At 39.5% G+C, this 19,537-nt stretch overlaps 1 protein-coding gene across 1 annotated transcript; it reads right to left on the bottom strand.

Moving 5' to 3' along the window:
- Positions 1–2,436: 2,436 nt before the first annotated feature.
- Positions 2,437–3,501, bottom strand: LOC116019117 (heavy metal-associated isoprenylated plant protein 39-like). The gene is made up of 3 exons (XM_031259224.1): positions 3,353–3,501; positions 3,160–3,238; positions 2,437–3,068 (listed from the first exon to the last, which is right to left on the bottom strand). The coding sequence occupies exons 1-3, from the start codon at positions 3,359–3,361 to the stop codon at positions 2,779–2,781; spliced, it is 378 nt and encodes a 125-aa protein (XP_031115084.1). The 5' UTR covers positions 3,362–3,501; the 3' UTR covers positions 2,437–2,778.
- Between the last annotated feature and the right edge of the window lie 16,036 nt (positions 3,502–19,537).

Genomic DNA, 19,537 nt, shown 5'->3' with positions numbered 1-19,537 from the left:
ATGAGCAAATTGTCATTTTGGTCCACTGACTATAAGTGTCCTGGTAATTGTAGTCCACGACTTTCAAAACTGTTAATTGCATACTATGACTATTCGATTTTTATCAATTTTGGTCACTCCAGCCAAATTACCAGCCAACTTCATGGGAAAATTCTATACCCTAAAATAATGAGGGGTATTTTAGTCATTTCATGTCTGTTTTCTTCTTCTCCGGCGAATCTCTTCTTCTCCAGCGGACCATCTGCCGCTTCTTGCCTTTTGGATGCAATTTCAAGAAGATGAAACTTGAAGCAAATAAAAACATCAAACTTAGCAAGAAATCAAAGATTAAAAACATCTCTTGAAGCAAATAAAAACATCTCTTCTTTTCCGGCGGACCACCATTTTCCCGCCGCTGCTAGAAGGAGAAGAAGGTCGAAGAAGGATCCAGCCTGCCACTGCCATGGTCTTGCTGCATTGCGCCGCCGCTACCACCGAAAACTTGCTGCTCACGCCGGACGGAGAAGGGAAGGATCGCCGGACAACACTGCTGGTTCTTCGTTCCACCGCTGCTTACAGTCGCCGCCGGGAAAAACAGAGATGAGGAAGGAGGTTGATCGTCGGAGAGGAGGCCACTGTTGTTCGTCGCTAGAGGAGAGCCAAGGTCGCCATTGTTCCGCTGAAGAGGAACCAGAGCTGCCGCCGGTCGAAGTTGCTCGGAGAAAACACATCTACATGCTCTACTTTGCTACAGGGGATGCTGACGCTACGCTGCAGGGGGAACACCACCGTCTGCTGCTCTGTTCATCCCGAAGGCATTGCCGGAAAAGTGCAAGAACGCCGGAGATGAAGAACAGACATGTGAAATTACTAAAATATCCCTCATTATTTTAGGGTTTAGGATTTTCCAGCGAAGTTGGCCGGTAATTTGGCCGGAGTGACCAAAATTGATAGAAATTGAATAGTCATGGTATGCAATTAACAGTTTTGAAAGTCGTGGACTGCAATTAATAGGACCCCTATAGTCAGTGGACCAAAATGACAATTTTGCTCAATTAATATTTAATTAAAATATTAAAATAAAATAATAAAATAATTTGTGGCCGGTGGGCAAGATTTGATCTGCACTAGCACATTCATAGGTGACCAAGTACGTGAAAGATAAATTGACAATTGATCTCTGTTACAAAATCAAACATATCCAACATTAAATTACTGTGATTTACATCATCTCACATGTTCTGCCGAGTTCGAGCATAGAAAAAAAAAGGCTAAAGTTTCATCTAGCACCATGAACTATATCCAATTATTCATGCTGCACCCTGAACTTTCATATCGTATATATCGAGCCGCAAACCAAAATAAAAAGTTCACCTAGAACTTTTAGCAGGTTTCCAGGTCTTCTTGCTGACATGGCGTCTGATGTGGCATTTCTCCTTACCATATGGTGTCCATGTAAGCGTTTACATATTTAAAATTTAATAATAAAAAAAAAACAAAATTATTATATTAAAATAACCAGAATTTTATTCTCTTTATTTTCATAATGTATACTTTTCAGTTTTGCAATTCCAATGTTTCAATTTTTTTTTTCAGAATTTATATTTTTTTGGCTAATTTTTTGTTTAGTATTTTTTGCAATTTTCCAAATTTATAGAAATGCTAATTTTTTTTGTTTGTATTTTTTGTGTTTTTTTTAAATATTTTTAATATGTAAATGCTTACATGGTTAAAATAAATGCCATATCACTTGAAAACTTGCGCCATGTCAGCAGGAAGACCTGGAAACCTACTAAAAGTTCTAGGTGAATTTTTTATTTTTGTTTGCGGCTCGATATATACGATATGAAAGTTCAGGGTGTGGCATGAATAATTAGATATAGTTCATGGTGCTAGATGACACTTTAGCCAAAAAAAAAAACAAACAAATTTACCGTTCTCCCCTTCTTATCATCCGTTTTCCACCCAATAGAAAGAAACTAAACCTATAACTCCTCCAATTTCACAAAAAGTCCAATTTGTTAAACAAGTCATTAAAACTGATGAAATCCGAAGCCCAAATTCAATAACCCGAGTAGGTCTATAAGTTATCATGTTAGGAATCTACAACGAAATAGGAAAGAATATAATGCTTTAATTGTGATGAGAAATATATGCAGGCCTAAGATAGACTTTCCGAAAAATGAATACAATCCTGCCATATCCCTTTGCTCTTGATTTTATTCACTCCTTGGATTCAACAAACACATTATTTGAGATCCTATTAGATTCTTTATACAAAGAAGGGCATGATAGGGTAGCTTCAGAATATTTTGAGAGGCAAAAGTAGAGTTAACTGAGCACTGATCTTGAAACTATATCCTTCTGTGCATACCATTGAAAAAGGGTAGTGGACCTATCACCATGTTTTCAAGCTTTTTATCATTAAAAGGTCATGAAATATGTGGTGGGAAAGTCTAAAATCGCCACTTCATGCTTATACATATAATTTGTGGACCAAATTAATGGCATAAATTTGCAAAAAATTGCTTTACACGATGCAAATAATGAATTAGAATATGAAATTAATGATTTGAATTTGCAGATAGGGATGCAGACAACTCCTCCTGCTAACTAAGCCAAATACGCAATAGCCATTAATCCCCAACTTTCTAATCACTAAATTGTAGACCAACCCTCAACATAATCCTATTGCAAGGCCAAAAATTGTTCCAAACACCTTATATATATATGCACACCCATTTTGATGAGAGTGATGGATTTCATAGATTTGACTTGGATTGATTGATTGATTCAAGTTTACATAATAGAGCACTCTGGTTGTTGGTCTTGAACTGGGTAAGCATGGTATTGGTAAGGAGCTGCATAACGATACGAAGAAGGATCATAAGTGATTGTCACAGTTTGTGGTTTTGGGGTCTCATCTTTTTTCTCTTCCTTTTTATCCTCCTTTTTCTCAGCGGAGCCGACACTTAGAAGCTCCGCCTGCCCCAAACTCTTCCTCAGCTGGTTGGCCAGAGCCACCGCGTCCACGTCACCCACCACCTCTAACTGCCCCTTCTCCGCCTGAATAGATGCGGAATCAACTCCTGAAACACAACCAAAACTTCCCATAAATTCAGATTGAATTTAATGAATATTGGCCAGGAAATTGAGTAATGATGGGTGGGTAGTGGGTACCTGAGAGGCTGACAGCGATCTTGAAGGCCTTGCTACGAGCTTTCTGGTCCTTCATAGAGATGCCAATCACTACCTTTTGCTGCAAATCAACAAAACATAAAAAGGTCATCAAGCCATTAACTCATCAATAATTAATAGTACGTACTTCTAATTAACATGAAAGATGAGAGCATATATATATATGTGTGTGTACCTTCCCCATTCTTTTTGCAGGGTAGAGAGATAAAGTGGAAAAGATCGGATAAGGAATTAGAGAGAGAATTGAAAGATCTGGAAGTGTTCGTTTAAGGATGTTTAATGAATGTTTTCAAAAAAAAAAAAAAGGATGTTTAATGAGTCTCACTTTAAATTGGCAGCTGTATTTATAGGGCAATGCTACGCGCAAATACAGAGGAATGTTCGTACTTACTCCGTAGAAAAGTCCAACTCTTGAAGAAGAATAGTAAGCCAGTCAACTGGCTACTAATCATTTTTTTTTTTTTTGAAAATGGCTACTAATCATTTTGTTTGTTTGTTTGTTTTTTTTAAGAACACTTGGGCTACTAATCTTTAATAACCCAAAAATTATTAATTACTTGGATTCTCTGTTCACATTTCTCGGTATTAGTATTAAATTAAGAAAAAGGTTTACAATAATTAAACCTAAAAATTATTAAGTACATGGATTCTATTCACATTTCATTGCATTAAGTATTGCATTATTTTATTTTGATATTTGTTAATAAAAAGTTACTAGTTAAAAGTTGAAAGTCAGTAGTTAGTGGTAACCTGTTTGTTCGTTGGAAGTCGGAACTATAATAACTAAACCTGGTAATTATGAACACAACTCGTTAACACGACACGAAATTGGACACGAAAATAATAAGTTAGTGTTTAGCTTAATGTGTCTCGGATGGTTAACGGATTGACCCGTTAATAACTCGTTATGTTTAATGTCTTAACATATTAACCCGTTAAACCTATTAAGAACACATTTAATCCGTTAAAATTATCATGTTAACCCGCTTACATTAATCTGTTTACACAAACCTGTTTACAACCCGCTAAGAACCATTGTCATTTAGGTAATAACCATTGTCGTGAATGAGATTACAAAAGATATCACAAACATGATTGACGGTAATAATGTTACCGGTATATTATTTGAATGTAATGTTGATACAGTGTTTGAGTACTTGAGTACAGTATTGAGTGCAGTGCTCAGTGTACAAGATGAGTTGAGTGTTGTTTTGTCTGGTAAGAAGTGTTGTCCCTCTACTTTGCGTTGTGAGTCCTTTTATTCCCTTCAGCTCAGTAATGGGTCATCAATGCTGAGGAGTTGAACGTTGGTCATCAATACTGAGGAGCTGAACGTTGGGCATCAATGCTGAGGAGTTGAACTGTTGGTCAAGCTGAGGAGCTGAGGAGCCGTTGAGCATTGATGCTGAGGAGTGAAGTGTTGAACGGTTGGTTGAACGTCCGTTGCCTTGCCTCTGGGTCCTGCCAGTGGTTCCGGGTCGGGTGCTGCTAGCCTGATTACTCTGTCACCAGTCCCCCCACTCCCTAGCCAACGAGAGTGGTTGAGGTGGTTTGGGAGTAATGACCAGTGTAAAAATTGTTTTTGTTTGTATTTTTTTTGTTGCATCCTCAGCACGAGGCAAGGCCGCCGTGCCGAGGTGTGACCTTGGCCAGGCCGAGGTCACACGTCCTCATCAAGTGGCCCTGCTCCTCAAGCCTGGCCGAGGTCACTGTGCATGACCTCGGCGCTGGCCGAGGTCGCGCATAGTGACCTAGGCCTGGCCGAGGTCGCATATGGTGACCTCGGCCTCGCTGAGGTCACGCGACATTGGAGGCCGAGGTCACACGTTTTTTTTTTTTTTTTTTTTTTGCTCAGGGCTCTTGCGTGAGTTCACTTCGACCATCCGTAGGCTCGGTCAAAGGCCAGCTCTCCCGTCAGGTAGATAGCGAGATCGGATCTCGTGCCAGCCCTAAGGGACTAGAGTGTGGTGTTTTTGAAATCAAGCATCTGGCTTGACCCAAGAAAACACTCTCCCGTCAGGTAGCTAGCGAGATCGAATCTCGTGCCGGTCATAAGGGAATAGAGTTATTTTATTTGTTATCATTGTGGCCGAGGTGCGGAACCTCGGTCACAGTGGCCAAGGCACGGGGCCTCGACCATGACCGAGGTGATGACCTCGGCAAAAATTGGCCGAGGTGACGACCTCGACCCAAATTGGCCGAGGTGATGACCTCGGCATATTTATTGGTGACGCTGCTCGGGGAGGTGACGTCACTCACCGCTTGAGGAGGTGACGCTGCTTGAGGAGCAGCGCCGCTTGAGGAGGTGAAGTTGCTCGAGGAGGTGACACCACTCACCGCTCGAAGAGGTGATGCTGCTCGAGGTGGTGACTCTGCTCGAGCAGGTGACGCCGCTCGAGCACGTGACGCTGCTCGAGGTGGTGACGCTGTTCGAGGTATCTGGCTTGACCCAAGAAAACACTCTCCCGTCAGGTAGCTAGCGAGATCGGATCTCGTGCCGGCCATAAGGGAATAGAGTTATTTTATTTGTTATCATTGTGGCCGAGGTGCGGAACCTCGGTCACAGTGGCCGAGGCACAGGGCCTCGACCATGGCCGAGGTGATGACCTCGGCCAAAATTAGCCGAGGTGAGGACCTCGGCAAAAATTGGCTTAGATGACGACCTCGACCCAAATTGGCCGAGGTGATGACCTCAGCATATTTATTGGTGTCGCTGCTCGGGGAGGTGACGCCACTCACCACTTGAGGAGGTGAAGTTGCTCGAGGAGGTGACACCACTCACCGCTCGAAGAGGTGATGCTGCTCGAGGTGGTGAGTCTGCTCGAGGTGGTGACGCCGCTCGAGCAGGTGACGCTGCTCGAGGTGGTGACGCTGTTCGAGGTGGTGATGCTGCTCGAGGTGGTGACACTGCTCGTGGAGGTGACGCCACTTGAGGAGGTGACACCACTTGATGAGGTGACGCTGCGTGAGGAACAGCGCCACTTGATGAGGTGACACCAGCTTGATGAGGTGACACCCGCTTGATGAGGTGACGCTGCTTGAGGAGCAGCGCCACTTGATGAGGTGACACCAGCTTGATGAGGTGACACCCGCTTGATGAGGTGACACTGCTTGAGGAGCATCGCCACTTGATGAGGTGACACCCGCTTGATGAGGTGACGAGCAACGTCATTTGATGAGGTGACACCTGCTTGATGAGGTGACGCTACTTGAGGAGCCACGCCACTTGAGGAGGTGACGCCGTCGTGCAGGTGACGCTGCTCGAGGTGTTGACGTTGTTCGAGGTGGTGACACTGCTCGTGGAGGTGACACCACTTGAGGTGTTGACGTTGTTCGAGGTGGTGACACTGCTCGTGGAGGTGACGCCACTTGAGGAGGTGACATCACTTGATGAGGTGACGCTGTGTGAGGAAGTTCACGGCTTGGCAGGGAGCCGCGTTCACTGGATAACGCCACTGCTTGTAAGTCCACTACTTGGATGGGAGCAGCGTTCACTGGGTAACGCCACTGCTTACAAGAGGTGAACGCACAAGTGAAGGAGGCAGATGCACTTGAGGAGGAAGTGCCCGTGGTTGTTGTTGAGTTGGCTACGGAGATCACCATTACGGCGATCTCCCACTTGGTTACTATTGAGCTGTTTACGAAGATCACCCGAGGGGTGACCATTGAGTTGCCCACGAAGATCACCCGAGGGGTGACCATTGTTCACTCGATGAGAACCATGAGAGCTGCTGGATCCGGGATGACCATTGTTCACTCGATAAGAACCATGGGAGCTGCTGGATCCAGGATGACCATTGTTCACTCAATTAGAACCATCAGAGCGGGGCTGGATCCGGATTGCACCATCAACAGTGATGAGATGAACTGAGTGGTTTGTGATTTTGTGAATTTAGCCTGAGATCTGATCTCGGCTCTCAATGAAAGCACCAATGACGGTAATAATGTTACCGGTATATTATTTGAATGTAATGTTGATACAGTGTTTGAGTACTTGAGTACAGTATTGAGTGCAGTGCTCAGTGTACAAGATGAGTTGAGTGTTGTTTTGTCTGGTAAGAAGTGTCGTCCCTCTACTTTGCGTTGTGAGTCCTTTTATTCCCTTCAGCTCAGTAATGGGTCATCAATGCTGAGGAGCTGAACGTTGGTCATCAATACTGAGGAGCTGAACGTTGGGCATCAATGCTGAGGAGTTGAACCGTTGGTCATGCTGAGGAGCTGAGGAGCCGTTGAGCATTGATGCTGAGGAGTGAAGTGTTGAACGGTTGGTTGAACGTCCGTTGCCTTGCCTCTGGGTCCTGCCAGTGGTTCCGNACTCACCACTTGAGGAGGTGAAGTTGCTCGAGGAGGTGACACCACTCACCGCTCGAAGAGGTGATGCTGCTCGAGGTGGTGAGTCTGCTCGAGGTGGTGACGCCGCTCGAGCAGGTGACGCTGCTCGAGGTGGTGACGCTGTTCGAGGTGGTGATGCTGCTCGAGGTGGTGACACTGCTCGTGGAGGTGACGCCACTTGAGGAGGTGACACCACTTGATGAGGTGACGCTGCGTGAGGAACAGCGCCACTTGATGAGGTGACACCAGCTTGATGAGGTGACACCCGCTTGATGAGGTGACGCTGCTTGAGGAGCAGCGCCACTTGATGAGGTGACACCAGCTTGATGAGGTGACACCCGCTTGATGAGGTGACACTGCTTGAGGAGCATCGCCACTTGATGAGGTGACACCCGCTTGATGAGGTGACGAGCAACGTCATTTGATGAGGTGACACCTGCTTGATGAGGTGACGCTACTTGAGGAGCAGCGCCACTTGATGAGGTGACGCTGCTTGAGGAGCAACGCCACTTGAAAAGGGCGGATGCACTAGATGAGGTGACGCTGCTTGAGGAGCCACGCCACTTGAGGAGGTGACGCCGTCGTGCAGGTGACGCTGCTCGAGGTGTTGACGTTGTTCGAGGTGGTGACACTGCTCGTGGAGGTGACACCACTTGAGGTGTTGACGTTGTTCGAGGTGGTGACACTGCTCGTGGAGGTGACGCCACTTGAGGAGGTGACATCACTTGATGAGGTGACGCTGTGTGAGGAAGTTCACGGCTTGGCAGGGAGCCGCGTTCACTGGATAACGCCACTGCTTGTAAGTCCACTACTTGGATGGGAGCAGCGTTCACTGGGTAACGCCACTGCTTACAAGAGGTGAACGCACAAGTGAAGGAGGCAGATGCACTTGAGGAGGAAGTGCCCGTGGTTGTTGTTGAGTTGGCTACGGAGATCACCATTACGGCGATCTCCCACTTGGTTACTATTGAGCTGTTTACGAAGATCACCCGAGGGGTGACCATTGAGTTGCCCACGAAGATCACCCGAGGGGTGACCATTGTTCACTCGATGAGAACCATGAGAGCTGCTGGATCCGGGATGACCATTGTTCACTCGATAAGAACCATGGGAGCTGCTGGATCCAGGATGACCATTGTTCACTCAATTAGAACCATCAGAGCGGGGCTGGATCCGGATTGCACCATCAACAGTGATGAGATGAACTGAGTGGTTTGTGATTTTGTGAATTTAGCCTGAGATCTGATCTCGGCTCTCAATGAAAGCACCAATGACGGTAATAATGTTACCGGTATATTATTTGAATGTAATGTTGATACAGTGTTTGAGTACTTGAGTACAGTATTGAGTGCAGTGCTCAGTGTACAAGAGTACTTGAGTACAGTATTGAGTGCAGTGCTCAGTGTACAAGATGAGTTGAGTGTTGTTTTGTCTGGTAAGAAGTGTGTACAAGATGAGTTGAGTGTTGTTTTGTCTGGTAAGAAGTGTCGTCCCTCTACTTTGCGTTGTGAGTCCTTTTATTCCCTTCAGCTCAGTAATGGGTCATCAATGCTGAGGAGCTGAACGTTGGTCATCAATACTGAGGAGCTGAACGTTGGGCATCAATGCTGAGGAGTTGAACCGTTGGTCATGCTGAGGAGCTGAGGAGCCGTTGAGCATTGATGCTGAGGAGTGAAGTGTTGAACGGTTGGTTGAACGTCCGTTGCCTTGCCTCTGGGTCCTGCCAGTGGTTCCGGGTCGGGTGCTGCTAGCCTGATTACTCTGTCAATGATTAAGGATGAAGTTACTACATTAGACCAATATCCTACACCAACTATTGATGTCCAGCAATATGAAATGTGAATTTTTATTGTGTTGATCAATTTTATTCTAAAAGCTATATGGATTTGTTTATTATAATTTTTGGATGTTATTTTATCATTTAATAAATGTTATAAATTGAATATTTTTTTTAGTTTGTTTGATGGATTGAATTGTAGGTTTTATTATTATTTTTATATAACTTAACTTTAAATTTTAGTTTTTTAATAGATTAATAGGTTTAGCAGGTATAAACGGGTTTCGTATCATATCGTGTCGGCACGACTTGAAACCTCTTAACAAAACGTATTTATCTTGTCAACCCGTTTAACCTGTTAACAAATTGTGTTCATGTTCGTGTTTAAAATTGAAACTTGTTAGCCTTAATATGTCTTGTCTGTGTTTAGTCTTATCGTGTCGACCCGTTAACCATCTATTTGATTAAATAATTTGACCGCCATTTTTTCTACCTATTTTAGGTCTAACTCTCTTTAGCTCTTATTAGTATAGTATAGTGTATATATATATATATATATATATATATATATATATATATATATATATATATATATATATATATATATATATATATATATATANCCAGGTAAGAAATGAGAACGCTTCACAGCCGTCCACGTGTCCAGATCAACGAATCAGATGCAGTTTTAAAAAAAAGACTCGGTGGCATTTTTGTAAATAACTGAAACTTTGGTGCACCTAGTTTCACTTAGAAGTGCACCTAGTTTCACTTATAAGTGCATCTAGTTTCACTTACAAGTGCACATATTTTCGCATATATTTTCACTTACAAGTGCAAGTATTTTAACTTGTTAATATTCATGCATCTATTTTCACAAATATTTTTCACTTACAAATGCAAGTAATTTACATTGTTAATATTTATGCACCTGGTGCAACTTAGGTGCACCTAGTTATAACATTAGGTGCACTTAGTATTGATGCTCAGTGTACAATTCATTTGCACCTGTAATACATTTTGCTTGCATCTGCAATTCATTTTACTTGCACTTGTGCAAGTAATTTACTTTGTTAACATTCATGCACCTGGGTACAATCTATGCGCACATAGTTATAACATTAGGTGCACCTAGTTATAACATTAGGTGCACTTAGTATTGATGCTCATTGTACAATTTACTTGCACGTGTGCACCTATTTTCACTTATAGATGCAAATAATTTACCTTGTTAGCATTTATGCACCTGGGAGCACCTATGTGCACCTAGTTATAACATTACGTGCACCTAGTTATAACGTTATATGCAACTACATTCTAGACACGTGGCGCGCTGTGATTGTCCGCAGTTCTCTCCTGGGCAGCCAGTACGCACCAGAACGCGATCCTATATATATATATATATATATATATATATATATATATATATATAATTTATTTTAAAATTATTAAAATAAAAGNATATATATATATATATATATATAATTTATTTTAAAATTATTAAAATAAAAGTTTAAAAAGTATTCTTAAATTCGTTAACCGACACGTCAGTATATCAACAAGTAAACAAATCATTTTTGGTGCAATTACATGAATTTGCGTTGTTTAGGAACCTAATTACGGAGTATAATTTTTAAAATTTAGTGAGTGTAGTTGGATTACCTATTTGACCTTTGACCCATATTCCTATTGTAAAATATTTTCAATATGTTATACGATCTTTAGTTATTATCATAACCTCAACCTTGCAAATTAATCAAACGCGCATTGTGAAGTGTGAATGCAATTAGACCTTATTATATTATATTATTATATAATAATAATAACAAAAGGTAAAGAAAAAGTTGATTTAACTTTATTTCTCACTTTGCTTTTTCTTGAAAGGTTGGTCCTTCATTTTCCAAAAAAAAAAGAAAAAGAAAAGATTGGTCCTTCCTGGTACAACAATTATTTGCTTGACTAGACCAAGTCAAACCATTCTGTTTATTCAAATCCTTACTACGCTGTTTGTTGTGTAATAAAATGTTGTATTAGGAATCTGTAGTCTGCAATAAAATATTACTGTTGTTTTGTTTTTTTTTTTTTTAAATTTTTTTTGGAAAGCACTGTTGTTTAATTTTTAATAAAACCATGTTGATGATATAAATTTTCATAGCTGTTATAATTTCTTTATGACATTTTAAGATTTATTTATTCGTTTTTGGTTCAATAAAATTAACTTCGTGAGCATACTCATCACTTGAATATTTAAGAATATTTTTTCAATAAATTTGATTTTTATTGTATTGTAAACTTTTTTTAAATAACTCCGATTTCTCCACTTCTTTGAACTATATTTTGAACCTCATAAACTTGTTCCTCAAATCCATGCTCGTGACTGGGATTAGGGATGTTAGTGAACAGAGCTTTTGGTAAACTACTCGTGTTATGTTCGTGATCTGTAAGCGTTCGTATATGTTTGCTATATGTATAAGTTTGCATAATTTTTATACTAATAAAATAAAATTACGTAATATAAAATTAACATATTATGTGTCTGCGGTTAATATATTAGGCACATGTAGTTAACATATTATGTGTCTACATGTAACAAATTATGTGTCTTTAATTTATTTAATTACTGGCACTGGTTTTCAAAAAAAAATTATTGGAACATAATTAATATGTTAATTGAATGTTATGATTTGAATTTTTGTATAGTTATGAATAGGTTTAACGAGTTTAAACGGGTTTCATGTTATATCGTATCAACAAGACCCAAAATCTATTAATAAAACATGTCTATCGTGTCAACCCATTTACAAATTGTATTTGTGTTAAGAATTTCAACCCACTGACTGGAGATTTCACTAGAATGACCATTTGCACTAAGAAAATTGATACTTATGGATAATTATGAAAGTTTTGAAAGTTGTATATCAACATTGTTAGTGCCAAAATATTCGTGGTACCAAAATTACAAAAAAAAAATATATTGTAAAGAAAAAGACCATTATACCCTGCTATAAGAAAATACTTATTTTTGATAAAAAATTAACAAAGATTTTACCGAAGAACCATTTTGCGCTAAGAATGATAATCATAGACCAATTATGTAAGTTTTAAAAGTTGTGGATCAATATTATTTGTATCATAAACTTTGTGGGACCATAAGTTTGAAAACTCATGATATAATTTACTTGAAGTTTGAGTCCCACATTGCAAATTTTATTGTGGACCGCGGTCCACCAAGCATTGTGGTCCAAGTGACAAAACGACGTCGTTTGATTTATGAAAACAGACGAATGAAACTACCTCCGATCCGCGCAACTGCAGTTCCTTTTCAATACAACTGCAGTATCAGTTCAACGAAATTACAGTTCCAGACGGATGAAACGGCCTCAACACAACTGCAGTATCAGTTCAACACAACTGTAGTATCATTTGAGATGAACTGTAGTATCAGTTACAGACATTTACATAAGTTGTTTCCCCCACTTATTAAAACAACGTTATTTTGTGACACTGATCCACGGTATAACGAATGGTCCCACACGGCAAATTATTGCATGGACCATGGTCCACACAACTGTGTGGACTAAAAATAAAAAATAAATTATTTTTATACTGAATGTACATTATTTTTGTACTGTAGGTACATTATTTGACCGTATATATCAAATAATGTACCTTCAGTACAAAAATAATGTACCCTAAAATTATGTACTTACAGTATAAAAATAATGTACCTTCAGCACAAAAATAATGTATTTTTTATTTTTGATCCACACAACTGTGTGAACCATAGTCCATGCAATAATGATTGGTCCCACACGGCGCAGGCCCATATGGCCTATGGGCCTATGGCCATAAACAGCGATTGAAAAATATATAGGATGCCAGTCACGATACATACATACTATGCTAAAAATTAAAGGAGAGGGAGAGAAATAGTTTGATAGTTTAATTATAAGTTTTTTTTTTTTTTTTCAAAATGGTCTCTCAATTATTGCTCTTTCTTAATTTTGCATTTCGGACTCTCAATTACATCAAATGTGGTCTCTCGACTTTTAAAAACATACCCAATTCAGTAAGTTGTTAGGTATTCTGTTCACTCAATGTTAAAATGGAGGGCATTTTGCTCAGCTCACCTATTTTGTACCTAATACACTCAGCAATAGTCGATGGACCATTTTGGGGAAAAACTATTTTATTTATTTTCATTTTCGTTTATTTTTTTATTTTTTATTTTTAGACTCTATCAAATTTGAATTTCCATAGATTATTTTTCTCAAATACATACATACATACATATATTCAGGTGCGGTCGCGCCCGTGCGGTCAGTGCGGCCGCACCACTATATATACAAATATACACCACTCAATGTTAGAAAATGCACAACACAAATATGCATCATTAAGTACGCATCACCAAAAAACACACCACTATGTATGCAAATATAAACTACATAGTGTTCGGAAATGTACAATTAGGGGCGTGGGAGTTATGGTGCATTATTTTGAGTGTGTTGTGTGTTTTTTGGTGTTTTTGTGTATTTTTATTGTTCTATGTTTTCTAACATCAAGTGGTGTATATTTGTGTACATAGTGGTATATATCACACTGATCGCACAGGAAGGCGCAACCACATTTGAGAGAAAAATTAGTTTTTATTTTGTTTATTATCATTGTTATTTTTAGACAATATCAAATTAGAATTTATGTAAATCTGTTCTCACAAATATAAATAGTTAAAATCTCATACTCCAACACCAAATTTTTTTAACTTTCTCTACGGACTTTTTTCCTCTGTCTAAACATCATACAATCTTTTCTTCTATCTCTATTAAATTTTTACATACAATACATATCGTAACTTTCATGAATACTCATATACTTTTTATTTTTATCTTTTCATGTTCATATACATCTAAAAAATCATACTAAAAGTTCAATAGGCAATCAATCACTATCTATCAAAATAAATATTATTTTTATTATTGAAAATAATGAAAGTTACAAAACATATTGTAAAGCTTGATAGGATAGATGAAAAGTTTGTAAGTTTAGATCGAGAGAAGAAGTAGAAAGTTGAAAATTTTGGTTTTGGAGTGTGGGATTTAACTATTTATATTTGTAAGAAAAATCTACCAAAATTCTAATTTGATAGAGTCTAAAAACAAAAATGAAAATTTAAAAAAAAAAAAGAAAAAAAAAAAGGAAAAGGGTCAAATACACCCTCAAACTTTTGCTAAGAAGTCAATTAGGCCCTTGAATTTTTGAAAGTTGCAATTAGATCCACAAAAATTTTATTTTGGAGCAATTAAACCCACTGACCTGTTGGTAACTTGTGATTGCAGGTCAATTAGGTTTCTGGTGAACCTCCGGCCAAACTCCGGCGAACCTTAGGCATTTAGGTCAAAATCAGTCACCGGCGAACGGTCACCGCCGGAGAAGGCGACCCGGTGCAATCATAAGTCACCAACAGGTCAGTTGGTTTAATTTCTCCAAAATAAAATGTTTGTGAATTTAATTGCAACTTTCAAAAGTTATGGGCCTAATTGACTTCTTAGCAAAAGTTTGAGAGTGTATTTGACCCTTTTTCCTTAAAAAAAAATTAGTTGAGAGAAAATCTAAAGAAATTCGAATTTGATAGTCTAAAAACAAAAATAATATAAATAAAATAATTTTTTTTCTCAAAATGGTCCATAAACTATTGCTGAGTGTATTAGGCACGAATTAGGTGAGCAAACCAAAATGCTCTCTATTTTAACACTTAGTAAATGAAATACCTAACGGAGGATTGAATTGGGTGAATTTTTTGGGTCGAAGGATCATATTTAGTGCAATTATTATAAGTCGAAATGCAAAATTAAGAATGTGCACATTTTGCAAAAAAAAAAAAAAAAAAAAAAAAAAAAGCTCTTTGTTATAAAATATGAATATTAACTATGATATTCAGAAGAAACTAAATGAAGAATCTAGAGATGGAGAAGGAGGAAGAAGTATTCATTTATGATTCTGGGATAGATGATTTACAGGGGAGTGATGGGGTATTTATATTACCCGGAAATGAATAAATAAATATTAAATATGTACAGTAATTGCACATAATTGTGCTAGGCTAGTTGGATAAGTCTGATGCCTACGAAGCTTATCCTCTCCCGGGTTCCTGTGTTCGATTCCTCTAGGCTTCACCTAATTTTGTTGTTATTCTGATTGATCCGTTGCTCAAGACTTCCAGGAAACATTTAGGTATTAAATGTTCTCCCATCTACCATCAATAACACCAGCAGCATAGTGGATTGAGTCTTGAGCTTTAGGCAAGAGGTCCAAGTTTCGAATCATACCTTGGACATCCACCATTTTCCTTTTGTTTCATAACACTCTTTAATTATTTGAACATCAACTATATATGCATTGTATTGCTCGACTTTGAGTTTAAATAACATCCAAAGATGAGAAAGAAATGAAGAGAATTAATAAACCTACACTACAAGCTAATAACTAAGCCAACCCCCAAGTTTTTAATCACTAAATTCCATCTAGCGCAGCTAGACAAACACCTTTGTTTTGTTCTTATGCACACATGACAGCGCAGCTATGCTAGCACACACGTTTTAATTTGATGCCACAGATGATGGATTTCATCATCTCATCTCACTTCAATTCATTGGCGGCGCCGGCCAGTTTACATGACAGAGCACCGGCCGGATTCATCTTGAACTACTGGGTAAGCGTAGTAAGGGTAAGGAATTGCTTGATGATATGAATTATTAGGATCATAAGTGAACGTCACGCTTTGTGGCTTTGAGGTCTCGTCCTTTTTCTCAGCGGAGGCGACGCTTAGAAGCTCCGCCTGCCCCAACCCCTTCCTCAGCTGGTTGGCCAGAGCCACCGCGTCCACGTCGCCCACCACCTCTAACTGCCCCTTCTCCGCCTGAATACATGCGGAATCAACTCCTGCAACACAACCAAAACTTCCCATTATATTAGTTCAGATTGAATTTAATGAATATTGGCCAGGAAATTGAGTAATGATGGGTGGGCGGTTACCTGAGAGGCTGACAGCAATCTTGAAGGCCTTGCTACGAGCCTTCTGATCCTTCATAGAGATGCCAATCACTACCTTTTGCTGCAAATTAACAAATTAAAGCATACAAACTTCATCAGACCATTCTTTCTAGTGTAATAATAAAATAATTCTTTACAAGTAGCTAGCTTGCTAGCAAGCTAAGAAGTAAAAGTAATAATAATTCCAGCGTAGTTCAATTATATTATACTACTCAACATTAAAGCTGAGACCATATATATATACATACCTTCGCCATTTTCTTGCTGCAGGAAGGTAGCTAGCTAGAGAGAGTGGTGAAGAATAGGGAATTTAGAGAGAGAAGCTGGTGTAATTGCAGTACTATGTTTATGATCGAGTTGACTAGTTGAGTATAACTATAAAATCGCAGCTTTATTTATAGGAAAAGCTACTCGTTTTGGGACGCGCAAATGTTAGAATAATTATATCACATGTAACCATAATATGTGATAACAGGATCGTACTAACCTCCAGCCATAGCTCTTAATCAACAAAGGTTGAATGATCCGGACTGCAGCAGAGTTTCTCGTAAGCGTTGTTGTCTCTCACTGGGCTCAGCTCTCTCTAGATGGTGTATGAGGAATGTAGTGTGAGCTGTGAGAGGACTTGTGACCCTATATATAACCACTGGCCATCATTGTGGTTGTATTCCAATAGGTCTCCTAAACCCTAACCAGACTCCTAATCATAATGGGAGTCCAGCTATTAGGTTATTAGTGTTGCACCACATATCAATTACTTAATATTATTATAACTAATCCTAATGTTATAATAATTATGATAATAATAACAGGAAAACGTTACATTCTCCCACTTGGTGCAAACCCTCCTGCCCCAGAACAGAAAAACACCGACCATAGTGATATGTCCTCATTAATACAAGTAGTATCCATTATGATCAAATGCAAACTGCCCTTAAGCACTTAATTAGGAAACAAAACTTAATGAAACAAACCCTATGTTTATTTCAAGTCCAACTTTAGTACATTTTCTCAGTAATATAAAGCAAATGCAGGTGTACACACTCTTAATTGAGAAAATGTCTGAATGCAAAAGAATTTTATTGAACTGAATGTATATACAAATTACAAAATAAATGAAAGTCCCATTTTCTGAACCAGATCCTTGAATTTAAATGGAGGCATGCCTTTAGTCAAGGGATCTGCCAACATCAGCTCAGTCCTAATGTGTTCAATGATTACAACTTTATTCTTGACACGCTCCCTAATGGCTAAGAATTTGATGTCGATGTGCTTACTTCGACTCCCACTTTTGTTGTTCTTAGCCAGGAAGATTGCAGCTGAGTTGTCACAGTAGACTTTCAATGGCTTTGATATAGAGTCCATAACTCTAAGCCCTGAGATAAAATTCTTTAGCCAAACACCCTGAGAAGTAGCCTCGAAACAGGAAACGAACTCGGCTTCGCATGTAGAAGTAGCTATTAAGGACTGTTTGACACTTCTCCATGAGATAGCCCCACCGGCCATAATAAAGACGCACCCAGAAGTTGATTTTCGAGAATCAACACAGCCAGCGAAGTCAGCATCAGAGTAGCCGACAACATCTAGATTGTCCGTCTGCCTAAACCCAAGCTTGTAGTCTTTGGTTCCTTTTAGATACCTTAGAACCTTCTTCACAGCTCTCCAGTGGTCTAATCCCGGATTGTGTAGGTAACGTCCGAGCATTCCAACCGCGAAAGCAATGTCCGGCCTTGTACAGACTTGAATATATCCAAGACACCCAACCGCTGCAGCATAAGGGATGTTCTCCATGGATTCTTTCTCCAAGTCATTTTTCGGACATTGATCCAAACTAAATTTGTCCCCCTTTGCAATGGGAGCAACGCTTGGTGAACAATTTTTCATCTGAAATCTTTCTAATACTTTGCTTATATAGGTTTCTTGAGATAAACCCAGTATGCCCCGGGACCTATCTCTATGAATTTTAATGCCAATAACATAAGAGGCATCACCCATATCCTTTATGTCAAAGTTTTTAGAGAGAAATTGTTTCACATCACGAAGCATCCCCTTATCATTGGTGGCAAGTAAGATGTCATCCACATATAAAACAAGGAAACATATTCGACTCCCACTCACCTTTTGGTATATACAAGGATCCAAGGGATTTTCAACAAAACCAAATGAAGAAATTACTCCATCGAATTTGATATACCATTGACGGGAAGCTTGTTTTAAACCGTATATGGATTTCTTAAGCTTACAGACTAAATTCTCACCACCCCTAGAAGAGAAACCTTCAGGTTGTTTCATATAAACCTCCTCTTCTAGATCACCGTTAAGGAAAGCAGTTTTCACATCCATTTGTTGCAACTCAAGATTAAAATGCGCAACTAAAGCCAGTATGACTCGAAATGAATCTTTCTTTGATACAGGAGAAAATGTCTCCTTGTAATCGATTCCTTCCTTTTGTGTAAATCCCTTTGCAACAAGTCTGGCCTTGTATCTCTCAATGTTGCCTAATGAGTTTCTTTTAGTTTTAAAAACCCATTTACAGCCAATGGCCTTGGCCCCATTAGGCAACTCAATAAGATCCCAAACCCCATTGCTCTTCATGGAATTTATCTCATCCTTCATGGCTTCAAGCCATAAGTCAGACTGTGCACAATTTGTTGCTTGAGAAAATGTTTCAGGATCATTTTCGGCTCCTATGTCAGATTCTTGTAGATACGTTTCATAATAGCTAGGAAGTGCTGATCGCCTTATCCGTGTAGACCGTCTTAAAGTTGGTTCTCCACCACCTTGCACAGGCTGTGGGGCAACAACCTCTTCAGGAACTGGGAGCAGTTCTTGAATTGGCTCAGTCTGCATCGGTTCAGGATCTTGCTGTAAATCCTGATTTGGTTCAACCATTGGTTCAAAAACCGGTTCAGGGGGTTGCTGTAAGTCCTGAACTGGTTCTTCCAAAGGCTGAGCCTCAACAGCTTGTGGAATCTCAATAGTGGGCGGTATATTTGCAGGCAGAACTGGATGAGCACTGCGGATAAGTACAACACCACTAGATGACGTAGAAGGCTGAGAGTCCGTATGATCAAATGAAGGGACTAAGTCCTTAAATCGATCACTCCCACTGATTAAGTCATCTTCAAGAAACTTAGCATTTCTTGATTCCACTATCCTAGTAGTATGAGATGGACAATAAAACCTATAACCCTTAGA

Source organism: Ipomoea triloba, chromosome 1, assembly GCF_003576645.1.
Source record: "Ipomoea triloba cultivar NCNSP0323 chromosome 1, ASM357664v1".
Lineage (NCBI taxonomy): Eukaryota > Viridiplantae > Streptophyta > Magnoliopsida > Solanales > Convolvulaceae > Ipomoea > Ipomoea triloba.
This window is presented reverse-complemented; position numbering and strand designations above follow the sequence as displayed.

Bases quoted from the DNA above. Each gene is read 5' to 3' on its own strand.
- LOC116019117 (XM_031259224.1), bottom strand. The intron at 3,069-3,159 runs GTACCCACTACC...GTTGTGTTTCAG, and splicing joins GATCGCTGTCAGCCTCTCAG to GAGTTGATTCCGCATCTATT.